A 26,861-nucleotide genomic window follows, 5' to 3' on the forward strand; every position below is an offset into this window, starting at 1 on the left:
GCGATCCACTCTATCGAACGCTGTGGAGAAATCGATAAAAGCTGCATACACAACTCCTCCTCTCACCTGCGTATACTTGTCCAATATCACATGAAGGGTGGTCAGATTGTCTAGAGTGCCGTGCTCCCTACGGAATCCCGTTTGTTCGCGTGGTAAAATATTATTCTCCTCCACCCAGTCCGAAAGTAGATTTAAAAGACACTTCGCAAAGATCTTACCGACTGAGTCGAGGAGAGCAATCAGACGATAATTACCAGGGATATCCCTTGAGCCCTTCTTAAAGATAGGAACCAGGATACTACCCCTCCAGGATACTGGAACCTTCTTCGAATCAAAACAGGATTTAAATAGAGGATAAAGTATTTTACTCCAGAGGGAGGGCTCCTGCTTCAGGACCGTCATGGGGAGTTCGTCCGGCCCCATTGCACCGGACGAGCGCATGTTCTTTATGGCCGCCACTATTGTTTCCTCTGATGGATACTTAATTTCTCCATCGGTGACTATATCGGGGAGGCTAGTATCCACTAAAGTACCATACCCCCCATAAAGATCCCAAATATAGGCAGACCAAACATCTTCGGTAATAGGGATTGGGCAAGGAATTAATCTATTGCCACATCCCATCCCGATTATGGACCAAAATTTGCGGATCTTACCATGCGCTACTGCTTCCCTTAGATTGATCCAGACTAAATCTTCCTTTTCCTTTTTTAATTTCGCTTTTAGTCTAACTCTCTTTCTTTTTAACCTCAAAAGTTCTTTTCCCCGTTCCCCAGATCTGTATAAGAATTGTGCTCGGACTAATTTATTTATTTCTTTATTCAGTGTGCACAAGGCACTGGGCATGTATACCCGCTTCGGGGGACCTCTAACCTTTTTTACATCCGATATGATGTTCCGCATAAAGATCTCAAAACTAGCAATTTCCGAGCCATACCAAGCGTGCAAGTCTGCTATGGTTTTACATAGAATAACATGCACCCCAGAAATTAAAAATGGATTCCAAAAACATCTACCAGAGGAAGCATGAAAGGCTATATCTTTGCTATTAATCGCCCATGAAGCCGTACTAGGGGGTTTTAGGGAGATAGTCAGGAGTATTATATTATGATCACTCAATGTCGTGGGGACTATCATCAAATCCAGGATACGTGAAAACATATTAAAGTCCGAGATCGCATAATCAATTATAGAGGACTTACTGTGAGATTTATGCGTAAATTTTGCAGGTACGTCCGAGGGGAGTCTCCCATTTAAGATAAGCCCCTCGACTGCAGAAAGTTCCTCCAACAGGATCTTCCCTCTTTTATTAGTTATTATTTTGTCAGGGAAAAGGGACTGAGGAATAAAATGCGCCTCTTCTTTGGCTTTATTTCTAAAAAGGTTCATACTAGAGTTAGATATTTTACAATTTAAGTCACCCACAAGTATAACTTCTGAAGAAGGTGATATTTTTTTAACCTGGCCAATATATTGAAAAACCTGCTTCAACACAACGTTAAAACCCTCTTCCGGAGGGATATAAACATTAATAATTATAACAGACACCATCTTTAAGGGGGTAGGAAGATTAGCTATAGTTATGGCTTGGAAAAGGTTACTTGGGTCAATATACTGAGAGAATTTCCAATTCCATTTATTTGATAACATGCACGCAATACCCCCCTTAGCATGCCCTTTCTTAGAAGCAACCGCCGGGACCTCCAACACAAAATAATCCTTTCTAACATCAATTCTATTAATACACCAAGTTTCTTGAATGCAGATCACATTTGCACCCAACGAGAACAGAAACTCGAATTTCTCTGGACTACTGTGTATCCCGGCAGCGTTCCATGAGATAATTTTCAATTGATTGTTAAAGGTGCTGAAACAGTTTGGGGTTATCTGTGGATTTAGATGATAAAGCGTTATGCAACCAATTCCACCGATTAGAGTCCTCTATTTGCGAGGGCTTTTGAATCAATGGAGGTGGATTCACCTGGGAAACCACGCGTTTTTCTTTTGTTTTCGTCACATTACACCGATGGATTCACTATGTATTTAAGGATTCGTTCTGAACCCTCGGGTTCCATTTTGTATACGGCAGCCATTTTGTGGTTGCCCTCACATAGGCCGATGACTTCGGCCACACAAGTCTTTAAGCACACGTACACTTTAGCTGACTTCTGAATGACCCGAGCGAACGACCCTCTTGCCTGAAGCCGAACTTGTTAGGCCAGTTTGTTTCCCAGTAGCTGGTCAAGTTTGAGAATCAAGGCACAGGAGATCATAAACCCTTTATTACACACAACTATGTCTTATCTTACTCACACCTGTCTCAGCTCCTTACTCCTCTGGCTGTTTACGATGGGGAGGTGCCCGATTTTATGGTGGGTTTCGATCGAACTGTCTGATGAAGAATGTTGGGTTCGACCAATGATCAATCGTGGGCTGGGCAACTGAAAAGTGGGTTTTACCGTCATGCGATACCTCTGATTTGGATACATGTGATTGGACAGTTTGTAAATGTAAGGTATTTGTCTGGAATGTGATTTTTGGCATAAAAAGGATGGCTTGCTTTGTAAAATTTGAGCAGTCTCCTACGAATATACAGCCATTGTACTTCGTGGACCTCTGTTTCTGGTTGCAGCCAATAAATTCGATCTTTGACGTCACCAAGAAGATTCCGTGTCTCTGTGTTTAGAAGACAGGTGAACTCGGAGACTTTGGGTGTGTCCCCTGACGCCGCTGGGTCTTAAATAACCCGGTTCTATCATTTGGCGCCCAACATCGGGCGACTTCAGCGGTACCGGTCCAAGCCTGAAGATCGTGAGGAGCTTCGTGTGGAAATTCTGGAGGAAGGCCTGCCACTTCATCGACCCCTGTATGTCGTCGTGGTCCAAAAGTCTTTGCTGCGAGGTTCCCCGCTTTCCGACGGCTACGAAGGACTGCTGCCCTGACTGTCGCCCTGTCTTGGAGCCTTTGATGATTTGTAGAGCGAGACGATAGACGGATCTTCTGGCGACGTCATCGATACTTCAGTTAAGTATGAGTGGAGCATCTCCCAGTCCTTAGTCTTTGTTTTTGGGTATCCCTTGGGAATCTTTGATTTGGAACTCGTTGATCTTTGATTTGGGACTTGCAAGCTCGAAAGCATAGGGGCTTGTGTATTCACGAGACTATCGTATTCGATACTCCCTTGAAGTTTGAAGCTAGACTAGAGAGCGAAGATGCCTGGTCTTAGCAGACTTGGAAGAATATTTTGTTGTGGTCGTAATAGGGATTCCCGATTGGAGGATTCGTGTCCGGATCCTCCGATTGGAACTCCAACCTATGAGCTCTATGTGAAACATGGCGTGGGCCCCATCACGTATAATGAAGTATGGATTAGGTACACAAGAAAGGACGGTGTCCTCAAATGGCCCCAATACGGTAGTTTTGACACGGAAGTTTTAGATAATCTAGAGGTTAGACTTTTTAAGAAGAAAGCCCGGCCGGCGATGTTTGACTCTTTCCGCCTATGGCGAAAGGAAGCCAAACAGAAAAAAATTAAATTAGCGAAGAAAAATAAAAGAGAAAAGGGTATCTCGATAATGCAAGATGCTATACAGTTTAAAGATAATGAAGAAGAACAAGCGAGTGAGCAGTTGCACAGGCAACGTAAAATGGTGATAGATAAATGCTATCCAGTTTTGCCGCCTCTTCAGCAAGATGCGATGAAGGATCTTGTGAAAGACCCTTTGATGTCACATTTGTTGAATTCGCCACCCCCTTATGCTCAGAATGCTACAGCACCTCCGCAACCTCTAGTTGCGCAACCTCCTCTCGCTATTGCACAACCGCCAGCTCCTCTTCAGTTGGCTCCCATTCCTCTGGCGCAGCCTTCTCAAGGGCCGCCGACTTTGCTACCTGCTCCGTCTCCAATTCTTACGACTTTGTCTCCTGTTCTTGCTACTTCTTCTGCTACTGCTCTTATATTGGTTTCCTCTCACTCTCCTGTCCTACTGTCAACTTCTCCTTCTGTTCGACAGAGGATGACTGATACAGTTACCGGTCTCCTTTCCCCTCTCTTTGGGTCACTAGGTAGGACCCCTGTTTCAGAGCGTAAACAATTACGTAGCCAATTGCCTGGTCCCGACGAGCGGACAGTACTGGATCATTTGGTACGTAAATGGGTTACTAATACTTTGAGATATGATTTAGAATCTGTTATGGATGTCTTCCGTCAATGGGAAGCACCGAAGCAGAGGTATGTTTTTGATGAAATGTGTACTTTCCTTCGTGAAGAATGGGAAGATGGTGAATTGGGACAGACTCCGCCTGAGTTGTTCCGTGTACAGTCTGAGTTTGCGAAGGGAACTATAGTGGGTCTCGATGTTGAGAGAGCAGTTGCGACATTGTTGTCGTTTAGGAGCGAGTCTCCTTCTCAGCCGTTGTTTGAGCCTGATCCTTCTGTTAGGAGGAAAGTGCGACAATATCCAATGAGGGAGGTTCCTCCGGTGTGGAAAGAGGCCGTTTAGGCCGATGTTAATGCTGGTATTGTAGCTGCACTAGTCCATTTTCAACGTGTTTGGGTACATGTTCCGTGGAAGCGAGCTGAAGTTTTGGCTCTTAAGTAGACTTTGCCTGACCCCCGTAAAAATCCTGCAGGGTATTATAATGAATTATCACAGACTGCAGACTCATGCATCATGAATCTAGCGGATATAGACATGTTGTTTGGTAATGTGGTCCCGCAGCCTTTATGGGGTTTGATTCGTCATACTGATCATGCGCAGGAGTTAGGTGACACATTGGTGCTGCGGATGCGCGACAAGTTGGTGGTGCTAAACCTGAGCCTTTAGTCGCAGAACTTCCTGGTAAGATCATTACTCATATGAAAACGTTAATGCCTCCTATGAGAGTAAATTCGGACAAATTGTCTGCGTGTAAGCAGAAGAAGGATGAAACCGTATCTGATTTCTTCACTAGGTTTGAAGAAACGTTTATTGACCATAGTGGTCAGGACATGAGTACCGAGGCTGGTCAACGGCTGTTTGTTGATAAGTTTGTGCATAATTTACTTCCTGAATTATGTACTAAGTTGAAGGATTCAGAGAGTTCTTGGGCTGTTTCCTCGTCAGCACAGATATTGGCCACTGCACAATATTACGAAAATAGGGATAAGGATGAGAAGGATAAAGCAGACAAGAAGACTAAAGAGTTGAAGACAAAAGTTCTTTTACAGCAAGCGTACCCGCCTCGTAATAACCAACGTGATTATCAGCAACCTCAACAGTTTCAGCGAAACTCGCAACGGTTTGAGCCTTCTCAACCGCGTTTTCGCTGTAGTCCCTAATCAATGTGCATATTGCAAAGAAGAGGGTCATTTTAAACATAGTTGCCCTGTTTTGTTACAGCGTATGAATGGTGTTTCTGGCGCAAGAGGTCGGGGTGTTCCGCAAGCTTCTAGAGGTAGGGGACGTGGAGGTTTTCCCCAGAACGCGCGTTCCTTCCCTCAGCAGAATTCAATGAATTGTTTCGATCAGCAGAATAACACGTCTGGTAGCGACTCAGTACTATGCTGATGACTACTACGTAGAAGGTGAGAATGTGGATGGTAATGATTGCTAGGACAGCCATGGACAAAGAGAGGGAGTTGTTTCAGTTCCAGTAGATCAGAGTGGACCTTATGTTGAAGTGATTACATCAGGCGTGTCAGAACCTTTTCTGTTGGATACTGGTGCTACGAAGAGTTCTATTATGCACTCTAGACTCCCTGGCGCACCTTTGTCTGGCTTAACGAACGTTTCAGTAGGTTTTTCTGGCGCCCCAGTTAGAAACCCGATTTCTAATCCTTTGTCTCTTTCTGTTGGACCTCGTGAACTCGAAGCACCCCTTATTCTGACGACAGGTTGTGGTGAGAACTTTTTGGGATTGGATCTATAGAAAAGATTGTATGCGACATTGTATTGTTCTCCTTCGGGAGTACAACTTACATTGGGTAAGAAAGTGGTCTCTCCGATGTATTTGTCGAGGGATCAACTTCCGACAGAATTATCTTCTCTTCCTGACACTATTTGGGCTACTGGACCTAATGATGTGGGTCTTTTGGAGATACCGCCGTATGTTGTGACGCTGAAATCAAACGTTAAAATGCCACGCATTCCTCAATATAGGATATCCAGTGATGGTGAAAGAGCGTTGCTAGCGATTATCAATGATCTAATTGAGAAAGATGTAATTGAGGAAACAAGAGGTAATATTTGCAACAGCCCTGTTTTGCCTGTCTTGAAACGCACTGACTCTTCGCAGCCACCTGTTTACAGGTTTGTGATCGATCTTAGAGAGGTGAATAAGATAGTTGTGCCACAGTTTCCTGTTGTTCCAGATATCACTGCCTTATTGACAATGATTCCAGCTTCGGCCACGTGGTTTTCGGTGATTGATTTGAAGAATGCTTTCTTCAGCATCCCGATTGCCGAGGAGAGTAGGGATATTTTCGGTTTCTCTTTAGGAGGCCGAAGCTTCCGGTTTAAGAGAGCTCCTCAAGGCTACTGCGAGAGTCCTTCTATCTACAGTCAAGCTTTAAAAACACAGCTTGATACGATTGCTTTACCTGATGGTGCAGCTCTTCTCCAATACGTTGACGATTTGTTGGTCGCTGCCGATACTGAAGAGCTTTGTAAGGAAGCTACCTTGTCATTATTGCGTCATTTGTCTGATTTCCACCACAAGGTGTCCCTTTCGAAATTACAATATTGTCGACAAGAAGTGACCTACTTAGGTCATCTCTTATCGAAGGAGGGAAGAAGATTGACCCCAGCACGAATTCAAGCGATTGCGAAAATGAGTGTGCCAATTACACAGAGAGACGTGCGTGCTTTCTTGGGTATCACGTCATATTGCAGACAATGGATACCGAATTTTTCTTTGCTGGCCAAACCTCTGGTGGCATTGACTTGCAAAGATACGCCGAATCCCCTCCCGTGGTCTGATGATTGTCAGAAGAGTTTTTCTGAATTGCGCGATGCATTATATTTGGCTCCTGTGTTGGGTACCCCCGACTACAGTAAGCCTTTTACGCTGTACGTCCACGAGAGAGAGGGATGTGCGTTGTCAGTGTTGACGCAATCTTTTGGGGACAAGCAACGTCCATGCGCGTATTTCTCGTCGACTTTGGATCCGGTAGCTAGAGCGTTACCGAGTTGCTTGAGAGCTACAGCGGCAGCAGCTGTTTCCATTCGACAGTCGGCTGGTTTGGTGATGAATAATATGTTGATTGTAATGGTGCCACATGCTGTGGATACCTTGTTAAACAGGACCAAGACACAGCACTTAACTAGTGCTCGATTGTCAGGTTACGAGTTGACACTTTTAGCGAGTCATGTGCACATAAAGAGATGCAATACGTTGAATCCAGCTACGTTATTGCCGATTTCAGTAGAAACAGATGTTTCTGAACAGCATGATTGTTTTCTCAGGACAGAAAAGGAAACGAAAGTGAGAGTAGATCTTAAGGACACTCCTCTTGTGAAGTGTGATGGTACCTTATGGGAAGATGGTTCATGCTTCAAGCTTTCAAATGGTGATACGACTGCGGCATATGCTGTTACAACTTTGCATACGATTGTTGAAGCTGCACGTATCCCACATAATTCAGCTCAAGCAGCCGAGTTGATTGCACTTACGAGAGCGTGTGTGTTATCGAAAGGGAAGAGAGTGACCATATATACCGAGAGCCAGTATGCGTTTGATATGGCTCATAGTTTTGGACACTTGTGGAAGGAAAGTGGGTTCCTCACGTCTCATGGAACGAAGATTCAGAATGGTCAGTTGGTGAACGAGCTTCTTGAGTCACTTACCTTGCCGTTGCAAGTTGCGATTGTGAAATGCAGTGCACACAAAAAGGTTACCGATGATGTTGGTCGCGGTAATGCGTTTGCCGATGAAGTTGCAAAAGATGTGGCGAGGGATGTGATGAGTCGAATGTATGTTGCTGGCCCTGCAAGATGGATTGGTGACGTTGGAATGTGTGAGGATACGATAGAAAGTGTGAAGTCTATCCAAGCTGAAGCTACAGAGAGAGAGTTGAGCGTATGGAGAGAAAGTACGGGCAAATTGGATACGAATGGTTGTTGGGTTGAGTTGTCAGAGCACCAACGATGGTTGTTACCCGATGCGTACGTGCTTGCAGTGGTTACGATGGCGCATGGAATGGCCCATATCAGTGTGAAAGGGATTTGTAAGTTGTTGGCTCCAGTATGGCAGAATGCTGGGATTCCTAAGTGTGCAGAGAATGTGGTCAAGAATTGTATGGTTTGCCTGATGTACAATCCTGGTAAGGGAACCCCAACTCCAGCTGGTCATTTTGCGCCTCCGACGTATCCGTTTGAGGTTTTACAATTAGATTTCATTCACATGGAGAGATGCAACAACCTTAAATACGTGCTCGTAGTTGTTTGTGCCTTTTCGAGATGGGTAGAAGCATATCCCCTAAAAGATAACACGGCCTCCACAGCTAAAGCCCTTATTAAGGAGTTTTTCCCTAGATATGGGTTGCCGAGAATGGTCTGAAGTGACAATGGGAGTGAATTTGTGGGTCAAGTGATGAAGAAAGTGTGCGAGGGGCTAGGTATCCGACAGAAGTTCCACACTGCAAATCACCCACAATCAGCTGGACTAGTAGAGTGTTATAATGGCACTCTTAAGTTAAAACTTGCCAAGATACAGGCGAGCTCTGGTCTTAAATGGCCTGACGCGTTGCCATTAGCACTTCTGTCAACTAGGATGACGGTACATTCTCGAGTGGGACTTAGTCCCTATGAAATAATTTTTGGTCGCCCGGCAAACATATGGGGAGTGCCGAGGCCGACGAAATTCAGCGAGATTGAACACCCTTTATTGCTTGACTATCTGTATGATTTGACGGCTAAATTGCGTGTCTTACACCAACAGGTTCATGATACATTGCCTCAGGTTTCTGACGATCCAGGACATGTCATCGATCCTGGCTCTTGGGTGTTAATCAAGAACTTCCAGCGGACAAAGAACGATCAGCCTCGCTGGATTGGTCCCTTCTTGGTGCTCCTATCAACGCGATCTGCAGTGCGAGTACAAGGGAAAAAGAACTGGATCCATGGCATACACTGTAAGAGGGTCCCTTTGCCTCTGCCGTACGACCGGTGGGTCCAGGAGGGCATTCCTGATTCGGAAACTGACACTGTGCCACGTTTTCTGCCTTTTAGCGATGCACGTTTAATTGGGACAAGTTCTGAGCGAGAAAGCGATGATCTTCTGCAAGAAGCTGTGCCACCGTCAGTTCGATTGGACACCACTGAGCCTGAACTGCTGTTTCGCGACCAGACATTGCCCGATAAGGGCTGTTATAATTTGCGACCAAGAGTCATGGGACAAATAAAGTAACCAAACTTTTCCTTTTGCTATTTTTGAAACTCAGCTCTCCCATCTGAGAAACTGTTTTGACCGATTTTTGTTTTTCGAACCGCCATCCGGGTTCAGCTGTAGGGTCGTGGCGTCAAGTCTTTTGAGTGCAAGCCGAAGACACAAGGTCGACGGTTCTGGTTGGTCCTAGGGCGTTCCCTGGACTGACAGGCGTATTCCTTAGCACGGAACACCCAACCGCCGCGAGCAGCACGATTAGAGGATGGAGTTTTTCAAGATGGAGGGACCTGTCAAGGAAACAAATTTTAAGAGCAAAATGTGGCGAATAATGAGCAGAAAATGTTTTTAAATATTGTGTCTTTTTATGTTGCTTAGTTTAATGATGTTTTTAATGGGATACATTGTATTCTCTTTTCAAGTGACGTTTGCACCCACTACACAACCTATACCTTCTTCTACTGTTTCTTCACATTCTTTTCATCCGCTGCCCGAACATGAATCCATTAGAAGATTGGAATTCGTTAATAACTCCTTTGTTCAGCTTCTGCACCAACACCAACTAGTAGTAAACACGACTAACTGTTGGGTGTGTGGCCTTATGCCGCATACTACTGATAAAGGTATTCCTTACCTGGTCCTGCCATTCAGCTACAATGGTTCGGTGTGGGCATACAGAACGATGTTCATCTATGCTCGTGAAGTGTAACCCCTACGTTCTGTGAAGGACAATCCAAAGAATAGTGCTCTAGTTAAGGGTAGTCGATATGATCCGAGGGTTTAGCTCCTATGAAACGATCCCGAGAGAAGAGACACTAGCGTATATTGGATGGAATGTGACTGGATATGGAGTTAGTCTGAGTGAGAACCAGCGAGCGAAAAGATCCTCTCCGATTTGGATAGTACCCCATCAGGGTCATCTTTGTCTGCAAGATAATGGCAAGAATCCGAGCGCTCAGTTAGGGAAGAGTATCTGCACGGAGACATATGTTTTCGCGTCCCAGACTTCCCCATCGTTTCTAGCAGCTAAGGGTACCTATTTTGTCTGTTACGATAGAGCGTACACATGGTTGCCCCCTGACTTCTCGGGCACATGTTTTGTCTCGTTCCTGTTGCCTCCTACCTATACAGCCGCGGCAGATTACCACAAGACAAGAATTGTTAGAGGTGTCTTCAGTAAGGAAGATACTACAGGGCAAGAATATGGAGATTTCTTGAAGGGTTTTCTGCCGTTTTGGGGACCGATGGTTAACAGCAAGAAAATACGGCAGCTGACGAGAGTGGTTGAGTCCACCGTAATTGAAACTGCCGGTGCCCTTAGTAACTTGACTGCTGAGCTCCAGTCGGATCGTCTTATGACACTCCAGAACAGAGTTGCGTTAGACGTCATACTTGCGGATCGAGGTGGGGTATGTAAAGTGATCCAATCAAGCTGCTGCGTTTTCATTCCAGACAATGCTCCGACAGTATACCAGGCCATTTCCAAGTTACATAAGATCTCCGATTCTATACACGTGGATAAAGGAGATTGGTCGTTAATGGGATGGTTCTGGGAACTGTTATCCACCTGGGATGGAAGATTCTGATGGTCATTGGGATAGCTTTAGCGATTCTGTTTTTGTTCTGTCTTTGTGTACAGTGTGCCCCTGATATATGTGGCCTCTGTGCTACTACGTGTACGAGGAGCCCTGTCCCAAGAGAGGTACTAAGCAATAGGATTATGCTTCAGCAACATCTTGATGACCTGATGAATATAGACCTGGACTCAGATTAACGTGAGTGTGGGTAATTGCCTATGTAAGGGCAAAAGGAGGGTCTGAGGTTCCGTGAATCCTGAACCCGTTTCATAAAGGTCATTGTTTCGCTACAAATTTGGTATTAGCGAACCGTAACCAGTTAGTACGGCAAGCATGAGTGTTTTCGTCACATTACACCGATGGATTCACTATGTATTTAAGGATTCGTTCTGAACCCTCGGGTTCCATTTTGTATACGGCAGCCATTTTGTGGTTGCCCTCACATAGGCCGATGACTTCGGCCACACAAGTCTTTAAGCACACGTACACTTTAGCTGACTTCTGAATGACCCGAGCGAACAACCCTCTTGCCTGAAGCCGAACTTGTTAGGCCAGTTCCTTTCCCAGTAGCTGGTCAAGATTGAGAATCAAGGCACACGAGATCATAAACCCTTTATTACACACAACTATGTCTTATCTTACTCACACCTGTCTCTGCTCCTTACTCCTCTGGCTGTTTACGATGGGGAGGTGCCCGATTTTATGGTGGGTTTCGATCGAACTGTCTGATGAAGAATTTTGGGTTCGACCAATGATCAATCGTGGGCTGGGCAACTGAAAAGTGGGTTTTACCGCCATGCGATACCTCTGATTTGGATACATGTGATTGGACAGTTTGTAAATGTAAGGTATTTGTCTGGAATGTGATTTTTGGCATAAAAAGGATGGCTTGCTTTGTAAAATTTGAGCAGTCTCCTACGAATATACAGCCATTGTACTTCGTGGACCTCTGTTTCTGGTTGCAGCCAATAAATTCGATCTTTGACGTCACCAAGAAGATTCCGTGTCTCTGTGTTTAGAAGACAGGTGAACTCGGAGACTTTGGGCGTGTCCCCTGACGCCGCTGGGTCTTAAATAACCCGGTTCTTCAAGTCGGCCGGGGCAAGGAACAACAGGCTGCCATCAAATGGAAGGTCAATGAGTCCCGAATATTCTCAGGGAATACTCCATCCCGAAGCCAAGCATGGCGATGGAGAGCGACCGAGGAAGCCATGGCCCTGCCCAGCACCTCTGAGCTGTCCAGAGTGGAGCGCAGAATAAACGCCGCCAGCTGCCGGCCATCCAACGCATGATGCCTTAAGTCCACTTGACCACTCTCCTGGGACGCTGCGGATCCCGGAGACTCAGCCGAGTCCCACAAACAGGAGGAGGCCCGAGCCAGCACACACAAGGTGTTCAGAGCCCGCAGGGCAGCGCTGGTCGAGGCGAACATGTTGCGCCCCCAAGAGCCAAGCCAGCGGGCCTCTCGGGATCGCGGAGTCAACAGCGGTGGCAGGGAGGGAAAAGCAGTCTGCAAAAGAGGACTGGAGGCAGAGGGTTGGAGGGTTGGAGGGAAAGGCACACGGGTTATGCGGCGCCGGGACATGCCGGTGCAGAAGATCTTGAGGCACCGGGTCCCCTGAGGCAGGACGCCGCCAAGCCCCCGTCAAGGAAGAAAGGAGGGAACCTTCAAAGGGAAGTAAGATTTCCCTCCCACCAGAGCCCTGGTGGAGGACCTCCAGTAAATGGTCCGCCTGAAAGTGAGCCACTGGGTCACCCATACGCAGGACGCCCACAGCCGTAGACACCGCATGAGCGAAGGTCGCACCTGCCTCTGTAGGACCTCGCGGTGGGGAAAGCAGCTCCTCCGTGGACGACGGATGCAAACTAAGGCGGCCGTCCCCAAGGCCAAGCGGGACGGCAAGGGCCAGACCTGGAAGTCAGAAGGAGCCGAAGAATGAGGGACCTGCCACTCTTCCGACGAACACCTCTGCCTCAGGAGGGCGGGGAGCCGCCCTTCGACGCCGGTGAAAAAGACACCAAACGGCGACCAGTCTCCTGGGAGGATGACACCAACATACAGGCTGCCTCCGGAGAAGAAGGAGCGTCCGAAGACGAATTAGCGGTACAACCCCTGCGAGGATGCAACCCGAGCCCCGGCGACCTCCCGCGACACAACAGGGACTCCAGCAGGAGTTTGCGGCAAGGCAGAGATGCCGTAGTCTGAAGGCGGTGCCCCAGAGGAGCCGCACCCCAACAGCACCAAGCCTGGTTCCGAACCAGTTGGCGCCGGGGCCGGAGCCGCGGAGGGCCCTGCGCAAGGCAAGGGGTCCGCCAACGCCCAAGGAGGGGATGGAGGGGGAGACGCCAGCGAGGCCTGCAAAGCCGCCGCGTATGTCTCCATTTGGACTCTCGACGCCCCAACACTGGGAAACGGTGGATAGGACGACACACGGGGCGCATCACCCACGGAGGGTCCACATCCCCAGCAGGCTGGAAACCAGCCCCCGGGGACAAACTGCGACACTTACCCACCGGGGAGCGACGCTCACGTGACATTGGAAAAGGGCGAGGACGACTACCACGGCCGAACCTGAAGCCGTCTTCCGAAGCAGACCGAGGGTAGGACGTCGACCTGGAAAGACGCGCAGAGAGAAGTTTCATGCGGCGCTCCCACCGTGACTTCGGCTTCAACTGTTGACAGGCCTCGCAGTCAGTGGTGCCATGATACTCCCCCTAACACCACATACAAATGAGGTGCGAGTCTGTCGCTGACATAAGACGCCCACAAAACGTACAAGTTTTGAAGCCCGAAGGCATTCGCACACTGTTCTACCAAAAGAAATGGAGAAAAAGGGGCCCGAAACAGGTCCGTAGCAAGGACCGGATCCGCGTTGCACGCGGAAAAGGAAAAAACTGATGTAGGCGCGCCGGGGCGGGTCTTATGTGACGTCGCTGACGTCACGTATGTGGATGACGCCTGGGCGGAGTCACGTGATGTTGCCCTTCCCCCGGCGCACAGGGATGCTGTGGCAAAAAAAATTCCGGATCCAGTCTCACGCCTGGGGATAATTCTACGTGAAAGAATCTGCGGCTAGTAGTCTCCATCAGATTGGCAATTTTAACGGCTTGCTTCTTCTGAGCACCAAGCTCACTAAGGGACTACCAGTACTGGTACAGATGGCAGCCCAGACACTTCGGCAATGTCTGCAGTATACACAGTTGACGCCCTGATATACATCTGTTCTCGCGCTGAAGGGCCTATCTACTGCCGCTGGTCCACTGACGGCTAGAGAGCTAAATCAAAGGGAAGCTACGGGCATCCAGATAGTGGGTGACTTGTACGTTGAATGGGGCCACTACAGACGTTCGTACTTTGGCAGACAAACGGGGATCAGGAAGTAGTCAATCTCTGTGGTTTAGTAGAATAATACATGCACCCAGTAAACTGTGACGTGTATTCCCCAGCACATTCACGGCCTGCTCTAGAAGGCGAGTAGACCCGGCTGTCTTGTACCACATACTATGGATTTGTTCGAAATAAAATGCTTTCTGGGATGAGGTCACAAATGGTACAGCCTTGATCACTGCTAGACCGTGCCTTGACACTATTGAGGCCTGTACGTTAGGTATTTACCGGAGACCTAAAAAGTATAACAAAATTCCCTAACCTGGCTCTCATACTTGCCAAAAGGGGATCACTACCAGAAGAAGTCCCCTCTTCCCCAGTTATGAATACTTGGTGCTGAGACTTAGAATATTGGACTGGAGCTGAGAGCTGTACGCTCCATGAAGAAAAAGCACACGGCCTACAGCAATACTCCATACTGTAATACTGGAAAAGATGATGAGAGGCCACTGTAACTGGTGTCTCTTTTAGCAGAGCTCCAAGTACATTGCTTTACCTCACACCCTCCACCCCTACTTTCTGGCTGCTTGGCCCCTTAGCTTCTCCCCTCACACAAGCACCACATCGACAGACACCAAGGACCCACCCGTATCATTCCCAATTTTTGAGCTCTGGTACCCTGCCCCACTACATAATACTCTTAGGTACCCAAACTCTCTATACCACCAGGATACAGTTACGTTCCTTTGCTGGAACATTCCTGGGATGGGAGAGGTGGATGGGCGACTGCAGGAGGGTACAAACTAAGCAATATGTATTGCTAATGTTATAGTCTGTTATTTGCATTTGTTGTGTAACTACCATATATGAAAATGATATGCAAAGTGTAATCGCTAATGATAACTATGCTCCCTTGTTGGTAACTCCACTGTTTGTATCGTATTCAAAATCAATAAACCGATTTTTTTTTTAATCCTTAGCATTTACCATGACAATTTTATAACACCAGCTTACCACTAATGCAAACTACACTCCTTCCCTTCATCTTATTTTACAAGTTTCAATGAAATGCATTCTCCAATTTGTATTTGTATGGCTTTGTTTTTTAATTAAATGTTTTTTTCAAAATACATTTTTTTTATTGAAATGGTTTCAAGGGAAATGTCCTGGGATGAATTGATATGATACCTACAGGGGACATGTGTACCCTTTTGCTGTCTGCTCCTGCTATGGTCTGCAAACATGTGCAGGAACTGGAAGTGTAAGTTGGGCAAGGAATTAGGTAGTGGGCATGTAGGATAAGTGTGATGTGTTGCTACAAGGATAGGTCAAATGAAAGGAATCTCTCAATCTCTCAAATTGTAGGGACTTCGTACTCCCTACTGAAGGCCAAACCCTTAAATTGTTTGTAAAGGTTTCTAATAATCATAATGATAATAAGTTGTGTTTTATATCACACTACATTTCACAAGATTGCTATTTATAAGCGCAGTAATTAACAGATGTTATTATTATCCAATTGATGGTACTTCTTTTAAATGACTTTTGAAACGATGAGTTGACTTGTTACTAATACTATAAACTTACCTCGCCCCTGGGTTATGGATAGTTATTGGATTGTCAAGGGAAACATACCTGTCTTTATTAATCTTGCATTTCCATGCATGGTTGGTCTTGGCTTTACACGTTCAGAAAAGCTTGGAGCTATAAAAAAAAGTTTTTAAAAGGATTGTTACATTATACCTCAGAAACCATCACTAACCTTATCAAAATTTCGAATAAATTGAAGGCCAGAAAAGTAATTCATAACACAAACAGGTCTGAGGTTATACATGTATCTCTCACCATAATCTTGCATGAGCTTCTCGAAAGCAAGTGCTGTTCTTTGTCTTTTTGCTTGGTTGCCATACGGATCTAAAAAAACAGTATATATGTATATAGATGAGAACTATAAAAAGAAACCTACTACAAAGACTAAACTGAGTTATTTGTATGCTTACATGTCATGTTTATTGACAAAATTATAAATGCATTTCTTTAAAAAATAAAACTACATTGTTGTTGGACAGCCCTTTTGAATGTGCCACAAAGACCCATTTATCCGGTGCACTATGCACAGGGATAGGCCTTCCTGTGTATGCCCAGGGACTAGACAAATTGGAGATGTATGTGTAGGCGAGGTACTGTTCCAACTTGTGTCAAACGCTGGAGATTGCAGGGACATTTTAAGGATTGCGAGGGCCCTAGGCCAAACGTATTTTGGAGGCCCCTGTTCAGAACCGCTTTGAATTAATGATCCAATTTCAGTCATTTATGTCCTTTTAGACGCGGTCACCGACAGTGCACAGGCACACTTGTCCAAGTTATAAATGTGTTCACATCTAATATTCAAGGACAGTGATGGTTGTTTTCAATATTGTAACTCAGCAGCAGCTCACTAATGTTACTGCAAATTATCTCTGTGACACTGTCTCATTTCTCTGATGTGAAGTCCTGTTTTAATCTAAAATAAACTTTTTTTATGGATGTTGCATGAAACATAAACAGAGCATTGTGTCTGCAATAGACTCACACACATCTCCCACCTCAAAAATAAATTAAAGAAAAATGATATTTAAAACAATCTGTTTAAGAATTATTCAAGATCATTAGGGCAAAGCTCTCTGCAGAACAGAGCTGGCTCTATCAGGGGGCCCCAGCCCACCTTGCCCATGCCTTAAACGTCTCTGGGAGATTGGAAACCATGACATGAAGGTAGTCCTCCTAAGACATGCAACCCTAACAATCGGTAAATATGCTTGGCGTTTGCTATTTAAATGTTGATTCTATGACAAAAGACAGGTTAATGGAAGATGAGAAGACTGCACAGGGGGCGACTGGCTGTGGGGTAGGTAGGGAAAGAATATGGTGCCTGTAGATTTTAACCTTTGGGAAGCGCTTCTGACCACAGAAAAAGGAAACAGATGGGAGGGTCAGGAAGTGAGAAGAGAGTTGTTGAAGAGTAAAACAAGCGAGAAGGTGGTAAAGAGCACGATACTGTGTTGAATACAGTAGCCACAATGTTGTGTTTAAAGCCCCAGTAAAAATCTTCCTACACAGCAGATTAACAAAGTTTCTTAAAAAGTTATCTTCCAAAAAAGGCCAGTCAACAAAGTAAAGCGCACATGACAAGTGCATTACTAAAAGTTAAAGGTAATGTGGTTAACAAAAGAAAATAGTAGAATGAAAGTTCAGTGACACTCTCCTGGTGTGGTGCTATGGTTAGGTGTGTGTGTGTGTGTGTGTGTGTGTGTGTGTGTGTGTGTGCGTGAATAAATATATACCAGCCCAAGACTTCAAGTCAGGAGTGTTTAGTGTTCAGCCACCGAGCCGGTATAAAACCTAAACGGGGTGCTGAAGTGTTGTGACTGTGTACATCTGTCTGCTAGTGCAGCATAGGATTGTAGTGAGGCTTGATTAGTGTAGTTGGCACTGCAAAGTTTCCTAGAGGTGTTTATTTAAGTCTTAAGACAATGAACTGTCTATGTAGCTGTACTAGTGGGAAGTACACTCTGGCCGGCATGAGAGGCTTTAAAGGCTGCTATGAGGGCGAACAATGGGTACTAATTGCAGGTAAAACGGCCAGGTTTCGTTCACCTTTTATAAAGAGGATTAGTTTAAAGAAACGGGAAGGGAGACACGCAGTGGCGTGTTTTGGAGCTTTTGTAATCTAAATGCACTGTCATGCAGACAGGCAAATTAACTGGGAGGAGGGAAATCAACCAGTGACTAGTCTCTCAATGGGAACAAAAATAATTTGTGGCGGTGATGAATAATTTATGGGTGTGTCATCATCCTGGTGAAACAAGGGTTTTGCAATTAAAGGAGTCAAACATGTCTGTTAGTTCACGCATCCCTGGACATAGGCCAGGGGCCTGGGGGCTGGGTGGTAAGGTCGGCTCGTCTTGAGCAGTGCTGAGCAGTGCTCCGTGGTGAAACAGAGTCCAAATTATTTTTCGCAACTGATATTATGATGAGTTTAATTGAAAGCCAGTCTGAGAAGGTCCGTTTTCGAGAGTTCTACAGACATCGTCTGGTTAGGTTCAGATCTCAAGATCGGACTGCTGGGGCCCAGTAGGGCTTTAAGTGGGCCAGGTCCTGCCGGTGCTCAGCACCGACAGATCTAACAAGCATTGGCATAGCCAATAGGTTTAGCAATGCAACAGTTGATGTTGTTGCACCAAGGATATTGTGCAGGATAACTAAACACTAATAAGGTCCCAAAGGCGAGACCTATTGGCTATGCCAATGCTTGTTTTCTGTTTACTGTTGTTTTCTCAATGAATGCGCCCAGTGTATTTCCTGTTTCATGTGAATAGCCGTGTTGTAATGGTTTGCACTGTACAAATACAGTGAATACAGTCTGCTACCATGAAGAAAACACTTCAGAACAGCGTGCCCATATCGGGAAATACTGGAATATTTCTTACGTTTCTCTTCACAACTCCCTAGAAAGCCTTAACGCTATAAAATGGTATCGTAATGAGTTGCTTGACCTATCAAAAATTAAATGTATATGTGAGGATGAAACAGGGGGCATCTCGATGCAACGTGGGTCTGAAATTGAAGGATTTTTGGCGCTGTTATTTCTGTGCATAGAACTCTCAGGTTTCCCCGTTCCATTAATCAGGTGCTTACCTATTCCAGCTATTTTCTTTGGATTATGGGACCAGTACTCCTGGTTTTATACTGGGCAAATACGATTGCCAATCCCAGTATCCAACGAAAAAAAAGCTGGTCCGTATAAGTCACACAGGGGCATATTATCAAAAAGGGTGTTAATATTATCGCCGGTTTAGCGGCAGAAAACTGCTGCTAATGCGGCGATAATGGGCTTGATAATATGCCCTTGAGAATTCCAATAGAAGTCCATGTTCTGGTGTTAACATGGGCTTCCATTGGAATTCTCCAAGGCATATTATCAAGCTCATTATCGCCGCTTTAGCTGCAGTTTTGTGCCGCTAAACCAGTGATCATTTTAACGCCGTTCTTGATAATATGCACCTCATTCACATGGAGTGTGACACTTGTGAGCCCCGTGTGGCAGGTGTGTATATTAGTATGAGTTTGCCACTGGCTTAAAGATCCCCCACTGGATGCAAGGGTCACCAGAGCACCCATAGGCAAAGAAGGTAACTGAAACTGAACTTAAGCACCCCCCCCATTGCATTTTGCATTTATATGGAACACAAAACATTTGCAAGCCAAAAGAAATGCAAAGGCTTCCCCTTTGGCTCAGAGGCCTTGCATCAGTCATCGCCCTGCCTGCATTTCCCTAGTGCGCCAGCCTCTAATTGTCTGCATTTGACAGGTTTAACACTTCCTGACAGAGGGGCTATTTAATGGAAGTATTCACGCATAACTGTCAAAGGGAGGAACAAAAGCGCGCCCCTTTTGATGTGTGGCACCACTAACCTACGCGAGCCCCCCTTTTCACGCACTCCCACCCCTTTAGACTCAACTACAGCAGTGCTGGGGGTCACGGAGAGCACCAAGGTGTCTTAAAACAGACCCAGAATATGTTTTCATGAGGGAAAATTTGTCTCCGTCTTGAAAACCATAGTGATTCCGAAGGAAAATGCTTATTAACAGACGTGGCCGCGTTGAGGGGAGACTTGAGGCTGATGTTGCTGCAAGGACTTCTTTGAGCTCAACAAGCACTGATTTGTGGAGCAGACTGGTTAATGAAAGGAAATTACATTTTCTGCCAACTTCCCCTCCTCCTTTCGGTCTGTGGAGCCAAGGACTTAAAAATAAAGAGGGTTTGGTTTATGGTTAAACAGAAATGGTTCCAGTCTTAAAATACTCGTGCCGGCGCCTGCATGTGAATGGAATTGCCTGGTAACTGACGCGCTGGTCCCAGGCTGCTTAAGCCCAACCTCTCTGCTTCCCGGATAATCTGTTTCTAATTAACGCAAACGCAAGACATGGACGCGATAATTGGAACCAGATGCCACTCTGCGCGTAACCACAAGCCCTAGGCCGTGGGCGGTTACATTTGCTGGGAAAGGCGGGACATGCACCCGCCTTTACCCAATTGCGTGCTGTCTTTTAAGGAAGACGCACGCAAACACCAATAGAAATATTGGTGGAAACAATGACAAAAGAACAAGCTTGTGAAAAGTCCTGGTCAGCTGCAAGAGGTTGTTTTCCAATTGCAGCGAATGCACGCTGCTAAAGGCCCGCTCGACCTAAAAAGCAGGTCCCGAGACGGGTGCCATCGGGCTCTCTATTTTTCCTCTTACCCTGAGTGAAATAAAAAGTATTTTAACTCGACAGATTACCACCCTTCATCAGGCTTTGATGTAACTTCAAAGAAACTCGTTATAGTTATTTCCCAGTCTCATCATTTCAGAAATGAAGATTTTTTATTAATATAAATAACAATGCCATTGTTGTTTAACTTACGCAACTAACAACCATTGATAACGCCATTTAGTCCTGGCTTGTTTTAGGTGTATGTCAATCAAAAATACTTTCTTTCGGCATTTTCCTGTAAAAGTTAGTTGTATTTTAGTAGTTGTATTGTACCTTGCAGAAAAATATCAGCCGGGCGACACACCATGCAAAGCACAGATGCTAAGCTTCGGTGTTTAAGCCACGCCCATAATTGCATGTGCCACGCCCCTTTGGGAGACCCCCCTCCCTTTTTTCATCCCACTTAAAGCCCTGGGGCCCAGCATCTGCGTCTTTGCACAGCCAGTGACTTAACGCCATGCTTTGAGCCTCTGAAAGATCACTGGTTACTAAGGTGGGCACCGGTTGAGTGAAGTGCTCTGAAAGTGTATACTCAGGTGACAGGTTCTGCCGGTATGCACTAATACGTTTTATGGACGCAGCACAACAATTTGAATTTAATCCAGACATCCACTTGGTGCCAACTGAGTTCTTTAAGGGCTACTCTGATGTGGTCCTGCTTGAGAAGGTTAAGACACATTCTGACTGCCTCATTTGTTAGTCTTTGCCGTTCTTTTGGGTTTGTTGGTTCACACACTTTGACACTGTGTTGTCTTCAGGAGATAAAGTGAGAATGTCATTGATGTTCCTGACTTCTCTATATTTATTTGAATATTTATTAAGAAAAAGAACACAGGAAGTCGGTACCGACTCATCCGAGTTCTGACAATGCTCATTACATAACCAATATCATACGACGTCAGGAAGGATTGGACGCATCACACAGTTGTGTCGATACCCCCTATTACAGGGCAGATGCAACCATCGACACATTATACTGGTGTCGCCATCTCTTAACCCCAAAAGCTTCGTCACTTTGAGCATGTACATGATTTTGAGGCATTATATATGTCGTAAAATCTTTGTAAAGGCACCCTGGCGATTCAGCCGGTTTATTTAGAGGGGTCTCGGACAACCTCTGCTTCCACACTCAACAAATATTCATGCAGAGGGCTTCATATGTCTCGAGTTCCGGATGAGGATGGTTGGAAGTCTGCATATATTTCCATTTTTTCGTTGCAATGTACCGAGTCAGACAACCACGTTTTATTTTGTCAGGCTTCACTTCTAACCAGTGTTTGGGTACCTAAAAGGGCTAGTGCTACCAATTTCCTATAGATCTTGATTGAACTTGTGTGCCTATCCTAACAGTGCAACCATGGGATCTAATTGTATAGGATCCCCCGTTATTGCTGAAAGCATATCACTAACACATCTCCAACAGCGATATATATATAGGGGAAGCTCCAGGCTAACACAAAAAGTCACCCTCCGTCTCACGGCATCTTAAACTTTTAGATTGTGTATGTTGATGCAACTTGCAAAGGCCAAGTGGAGTGCGATATATTGTATGTAGGTACTGGAAGTGGATCATTCGAAGCCTACTGCTCAGCGTCAGAATCACTGTTTGGGTGCAGCAGTAGTGTCAAACTTTATCTGAAAGCGTGCACTGAAGTGTGAGAAGTTGGCCTGATATATGATGCTCACTAGTTCTAGTGATCACCTTGTATCAGTCCAAACAACCCTTATGGTGATTGGTTGTAAGTCAACCTTATAGACCAGCTATCCTAATGGTAGCATGGACAAAGCAGTCTTAGGCTAAACTCTTTTGGCATGTGAAGCCAGCTGTTTTACCACAATATAACCCCTTGAATACCAGATGAAAGGACACCACACAGGTTTTTATGAAAATAAACAGTATATTTATTAATAACAACACCTCTGAACTCTTTATGAGGTCAGAGGGCTAAGCACATGACAATCTCTTACGAAAAATACGACAAGTTGCACAAAATTACAATGGTGCCCTAGGGGCACGACAAACCATATACTAAGTAAGTGGAATGTGAGAGTAGATAGAAGGAATGGAGCTGTCCAGAGGCTGTAGGATCGATGGGACCACGCTACACTAACTCTAGGTAAGTAATAGGAGGCCCACGGAACGCGTGTGCAGAGTGTGAACTCACACACGAGATGCGTAACAACGTCTATGGACAGTACAGTTCAAGTTAAAGGTAAGTACGGACAATCCTGACTAGTTAGGACAAAAACAACTGTGGAACTGGACACTAGGACAGTTAAACTACCCTTGAGCACCGAAATGCTCTCGTTACCTCACCCACGGGCTGCGGGTGCATAGGTGTCAAAGTGTGTCGGGTTCTCGCGTTGAAGTCAATGGAGCCTGAAAGAAAAGATGCTGCAGGCGACAGGAGGGAGATGTCCGGTGCGATCCAAGGGTGGATCGGTGAAGAAGAGGACCTGAAAGCAGAGGGGACAGTGTTCAAAGTCACTAGCCAGTGACCGGTGTGGAACCAGGAAGGAACCAGATGCTGTCGTTGCGATCAGGTGAAGAGTGGACGCTTGACTCTGCAGCCACGTGGACCAGGAGGTGTCTTCGACGACCAGGATGGAGGCACGAGCTGTCCCACACAGGCTCTCGCTGTCGGCGGTGTCGGATCCGGGATTGGAGTCAACAGGCCTTGGCAAAGGCAACCCACGCGGTGAGTGGAAAAGACGTCTGGTGCGGACTAGGAGAGTCCGGGGTGCCCCTCTTTTGGAAGGGAGCAAGGGCCAGTCTGGAGCAACCAGACCAGCAGCAACGATTTCCAAGTTCGTCGTCTAGGAGGCCACTAGCCAGCCGGCAAGTGACCAGACAACGCATCGAGCAGCAGACAAGCAGAAGGGCCCCACCCAGATCTCGTGGATGCTGGAGGGCTGATCTTCGGTGCAGGGGCTGCTCGGGGCTGGGGCTTCTCAGTTCCCAAAGCACTTGGTCGAGTTTACCTCGGGAGTCGTGCTGAAAGCGAAGTGCAGGTTCTTTCAAGATGGCCGGTCCCACGTGTCTCGTCGCACCCACGGATCTCAGCTGTGCTGCAGATGTAGGTTGAGGTCGGAGAGGTCTGGGAGTCCGGGTCTCGTCGGGCTCTGAAGTCTGGATCCTGGAAGGAAGACGACAAAGGGAAGCCGCTGGACGCTTGATGGTGCCTGCAGTTGCAGGGTGGACACTCCTTGCCCACAAGGGAGATTTCTTCAGTCTTCTGTGGAGCAGAACGTCGAAGTCCAGAGTTTCTTCTTGTAGAGTAGTTCAGGATTAATCTAATTTGGAATGGGACCAGCTCCTACCTTTATCCTGCTAAAGGGGGCTGCACTACTGACTAGGTCCCTCCCCTGGGTGGGACCAGGAAGGGGGTGGTTACACCCCCTATCCTTTGTCCGGTTTCCCGCCAGAGCTGGGGCTGGAGTGCCCCAGCAACTGGTTTGTACCGGTGTATGCACAGGGCACCTTCTGTGCCCCAGGCATGTCTCATTCCTTTCAGGCCTATCCTACCAAATACACAAACTCCTGTCTGGGGTGGTGCTAGCACCTCCCAAGGCAGGAAACCCTTTGTCCAAGCCTCCCTCGCTGGAAGGACTCCCAGCAGCAGGAGGTCAGACTTGTGTCTGTGGTGGCAGCATCCATTTTGTGATGCCAAGGCTCGAGTTAACTTTAACCGGGGTTCACAGTTACATACATGTCGTGTCCCTCTACCCCCATCGCCAGAATTGGCGAGGGGGTAGTATTCCAATTCGTATGACACCTTACTCGACATGTTTTGATAATGTTATACCAGAGTTAGCATTTAACCGCGAGGTTGATAATGCACTTAAGAGTATATGGTATAGCGTTATCATGGAAACAGCTAAAGGACTTGGTTCCGAAAGCTGTAGACAGGCTCAGCTCAGGCTAGAGCACCATCTCACATAATTCCAAGCACTCTGCCTTCAGGATTGATAAGGCCTGCCATAGGAGTGACTGATAGGAGGATATGTGTCAATTTTTAGGGTTAGATGTAGGTATACTATATCTACAGCAAAGGGTGTTTACACCACCTTGCCCCAGCTGTCATGCAGCCAGTTGTGTCAGTTTTAGATGGCCAGCCAGGGGTGGCATAATACATGCTTCAGCCCCTGGTAGGCCCTGTGTACACCTATGCCATGGGTACAGGGACTGATATGGTGGCCCAGTACCAATTGGTAAATGCACCTAAAGTACATGGTTGCAAATTTAGAGAGAGAGCAGCTAGGCTGTGGGTCTGATTAGCAGGACCACAGCCAGGGAAAGTCGTAAACCAGTGAAGCAAAAAGCAAAAATCTGGGGTGACCATAGGATTGCAGACCCCACTCTCCTACATAACCCCCCCCCCCCCCAAAACGTAGGGACATTAAACTAACCTTGACCAGGTGAGTCTTCCTGTTCTAAGTGGAAATACCTGGAGAGACCATCTGCATTGCCATGGTCAGTCCCTGGTCTGTGCTCCACTGTAAAGTCCATCCCCTGTAGGGAAATGGACCACCTAAGAAGTTTGGGGTTTTCACCCTTCATCTGATTTAGCCATAAGAGGGGCTTATGGTCGGTCTGAATCTTGAAGTGAGTTCCAAACAAGTATGGCCTCAACTTCTTCAGGGCCCAAACCACAGCAAAGGCCTCCCTCTCAATAGCTGACCAACGTTTCTCTCTAGGGGTCAGCCTTCTGCTTATAAAAGCAATGGGCTGGTCATGACCATCAATATTCAGTTGAGATAGAACAGCTCCCACACCCAACTCAGATGCATCTGTTGGACAATGAAGGTTTTGGAGTAGTCAGGACTCTTGAGAATAGGTGCAGTACACATGGCCTGCTTTAGGTCATCGAATGCCTTCTGACAGCTAACTGTTCACTGAACTTTCTTTGGCATTTTCTTGCTTGTCAAGTCATTAAGTGGTGTCACAATGGACCCATAATTTTTGACAAACTTCCTATAGTAACCAGACAGGCCCAAGAAAGCTCTGACCTGTGTCTGGGTGGTTGGAGAAGCCCAGTCCTTTATGGCCTGTATCTTGCTCTCCAATGGTTGAACCTGGCCTCCACCCACAAGGTGGCCCAGGTACACAACCTGGCTCTGCCCTATCTGGCACTTAGTAGCCTTGATAGTGAGGCCTGCCGTTTGCAGGGCCTCCAAAAGTTTCCTCAGGTGGATCAGGTGATCCTCCCAGGTGGAGCTAAAGACAGCAATATCATCTAGATATGCTGCACAGAAGTCATCCAACCCAGTGAGAACTTGGTTCACCAACCTTTGAAAAGTGGCAGGTGCATTTTTCAAACCAAAGGGCATCACCACAAATTGGTAATGACCTCCTGGGGTAGAAAATGGTGTTTTGGCCTTGGCATCCTCAGCTAACCTGATCTGCCAATAACCAGCTGTTAGGTCAAATGTACTTAAGAAAGTTACAGAAGCCAACTTGTCTATCAGTTCATCTGCCCTAGGTATTGGATGGGCATCTGTCTTAGTAACAGCATTGAGACCCCTGTAGTCTACACAAAATCTCATCTCTCTCTTACCATCCTGGGTGTGAGGCTTTGGCACTAGAACTACAGGACTAGCCCAAGGGCTTTCTGAGGGTTCAATGACTCCCAATTCCAACATCTTTTGGACTTCTTTCTTAATGCAGTGCCTGACGTGGTCAGGTTGCCTGTAGATTTTACTCTTGACAGGCAGACTGTCACCAGTGTCCACCTCATGGGTGCACCAGTTTGTCTGACTAGGGGTCAGTGAGAACATTTGTCTAAAGGATTGAAGAACCTGTTTACAATCCTCTTGTTGATGCTCAGAGAGGCTGTCAGAAAAGACTACACCATCTACTGACCCATCATCAGGGTTCTGAGCGAGCAGGTCTGGGAGAGGGTCACTCTCTTCCTCCTGCCCCTCATCTGTGGCCATGAGCAAGCCCATATGTTATGTTATGTTATATTGTGATTTGTAGCGCGCGCAACTACTCCTGAGTATCCTGGCGCGAAGCAGTCTAGCACAACTGGAGAAAGAAGATGAGTTAGTAGGCCTGTTTAAAAAGGTGGGTTTTAAGTGATTTTTTAAAACATCTTAGGTCCTGAGTGTGTCGTAGCTCTAACGGGAGGGCATTCCAAAGGATAGCTGCTTTAACCGTTAGAGACTGCCCGCTCATCCTAGCTCGGCGGAAATGAGGAATTACCAACAGTAGTTGGGCAGCCGACCTAAGCGGGCGTCGGGGAATGTAAAAAGCAACTCTCTTCTTGATGTAGGAGGGACCGGAGTCGTGTAAA

At 46.4% G+C, this 26,861-nt stretch overlaps 1 protein-coding gene across 1 annotated transcript in view; it reads right to left on the minus strand.

The window, feature by feature from the left end:
• Window positions 1-26,861, minus strand: part of REL (REL proto-oncogene, NF-kB subunit) — a 330,308-nt gene that overhangs the window by 33,609 nt on the left and 269,838 nt on the right. Inside the window, exons 9-10 of the mRNA XM_078649301.1 lie at window positions 16,114-16,182; window positions 15,904-15,972 (exon numbers count right to left, since the gene is read on the minus strand). Of these exons, the coding sequence (XP_078505427.1) occupies window positions 15,904-15,972; window positions 16,114-16,182 (138 nt within the window). The remainder of the gene's footprint in view (window positions 1-15,903; window positions 15,973-16,113; window positions 16,183-26,861) is intronic.

Source organism: Lissotriton helveticus, chromosome 6 (genome assembly GCF_964261635.1).
Source record: "Lissotriton helveticus chromosome 6, aLisHel1.1, whole genome shotgun sequence".
Lineage (NCBI taxonomy): Eukaryota > Metazoa > Chordata > Amphibia > Caudata > Salamandridae > Lissotriton > Lissotriton helveticus.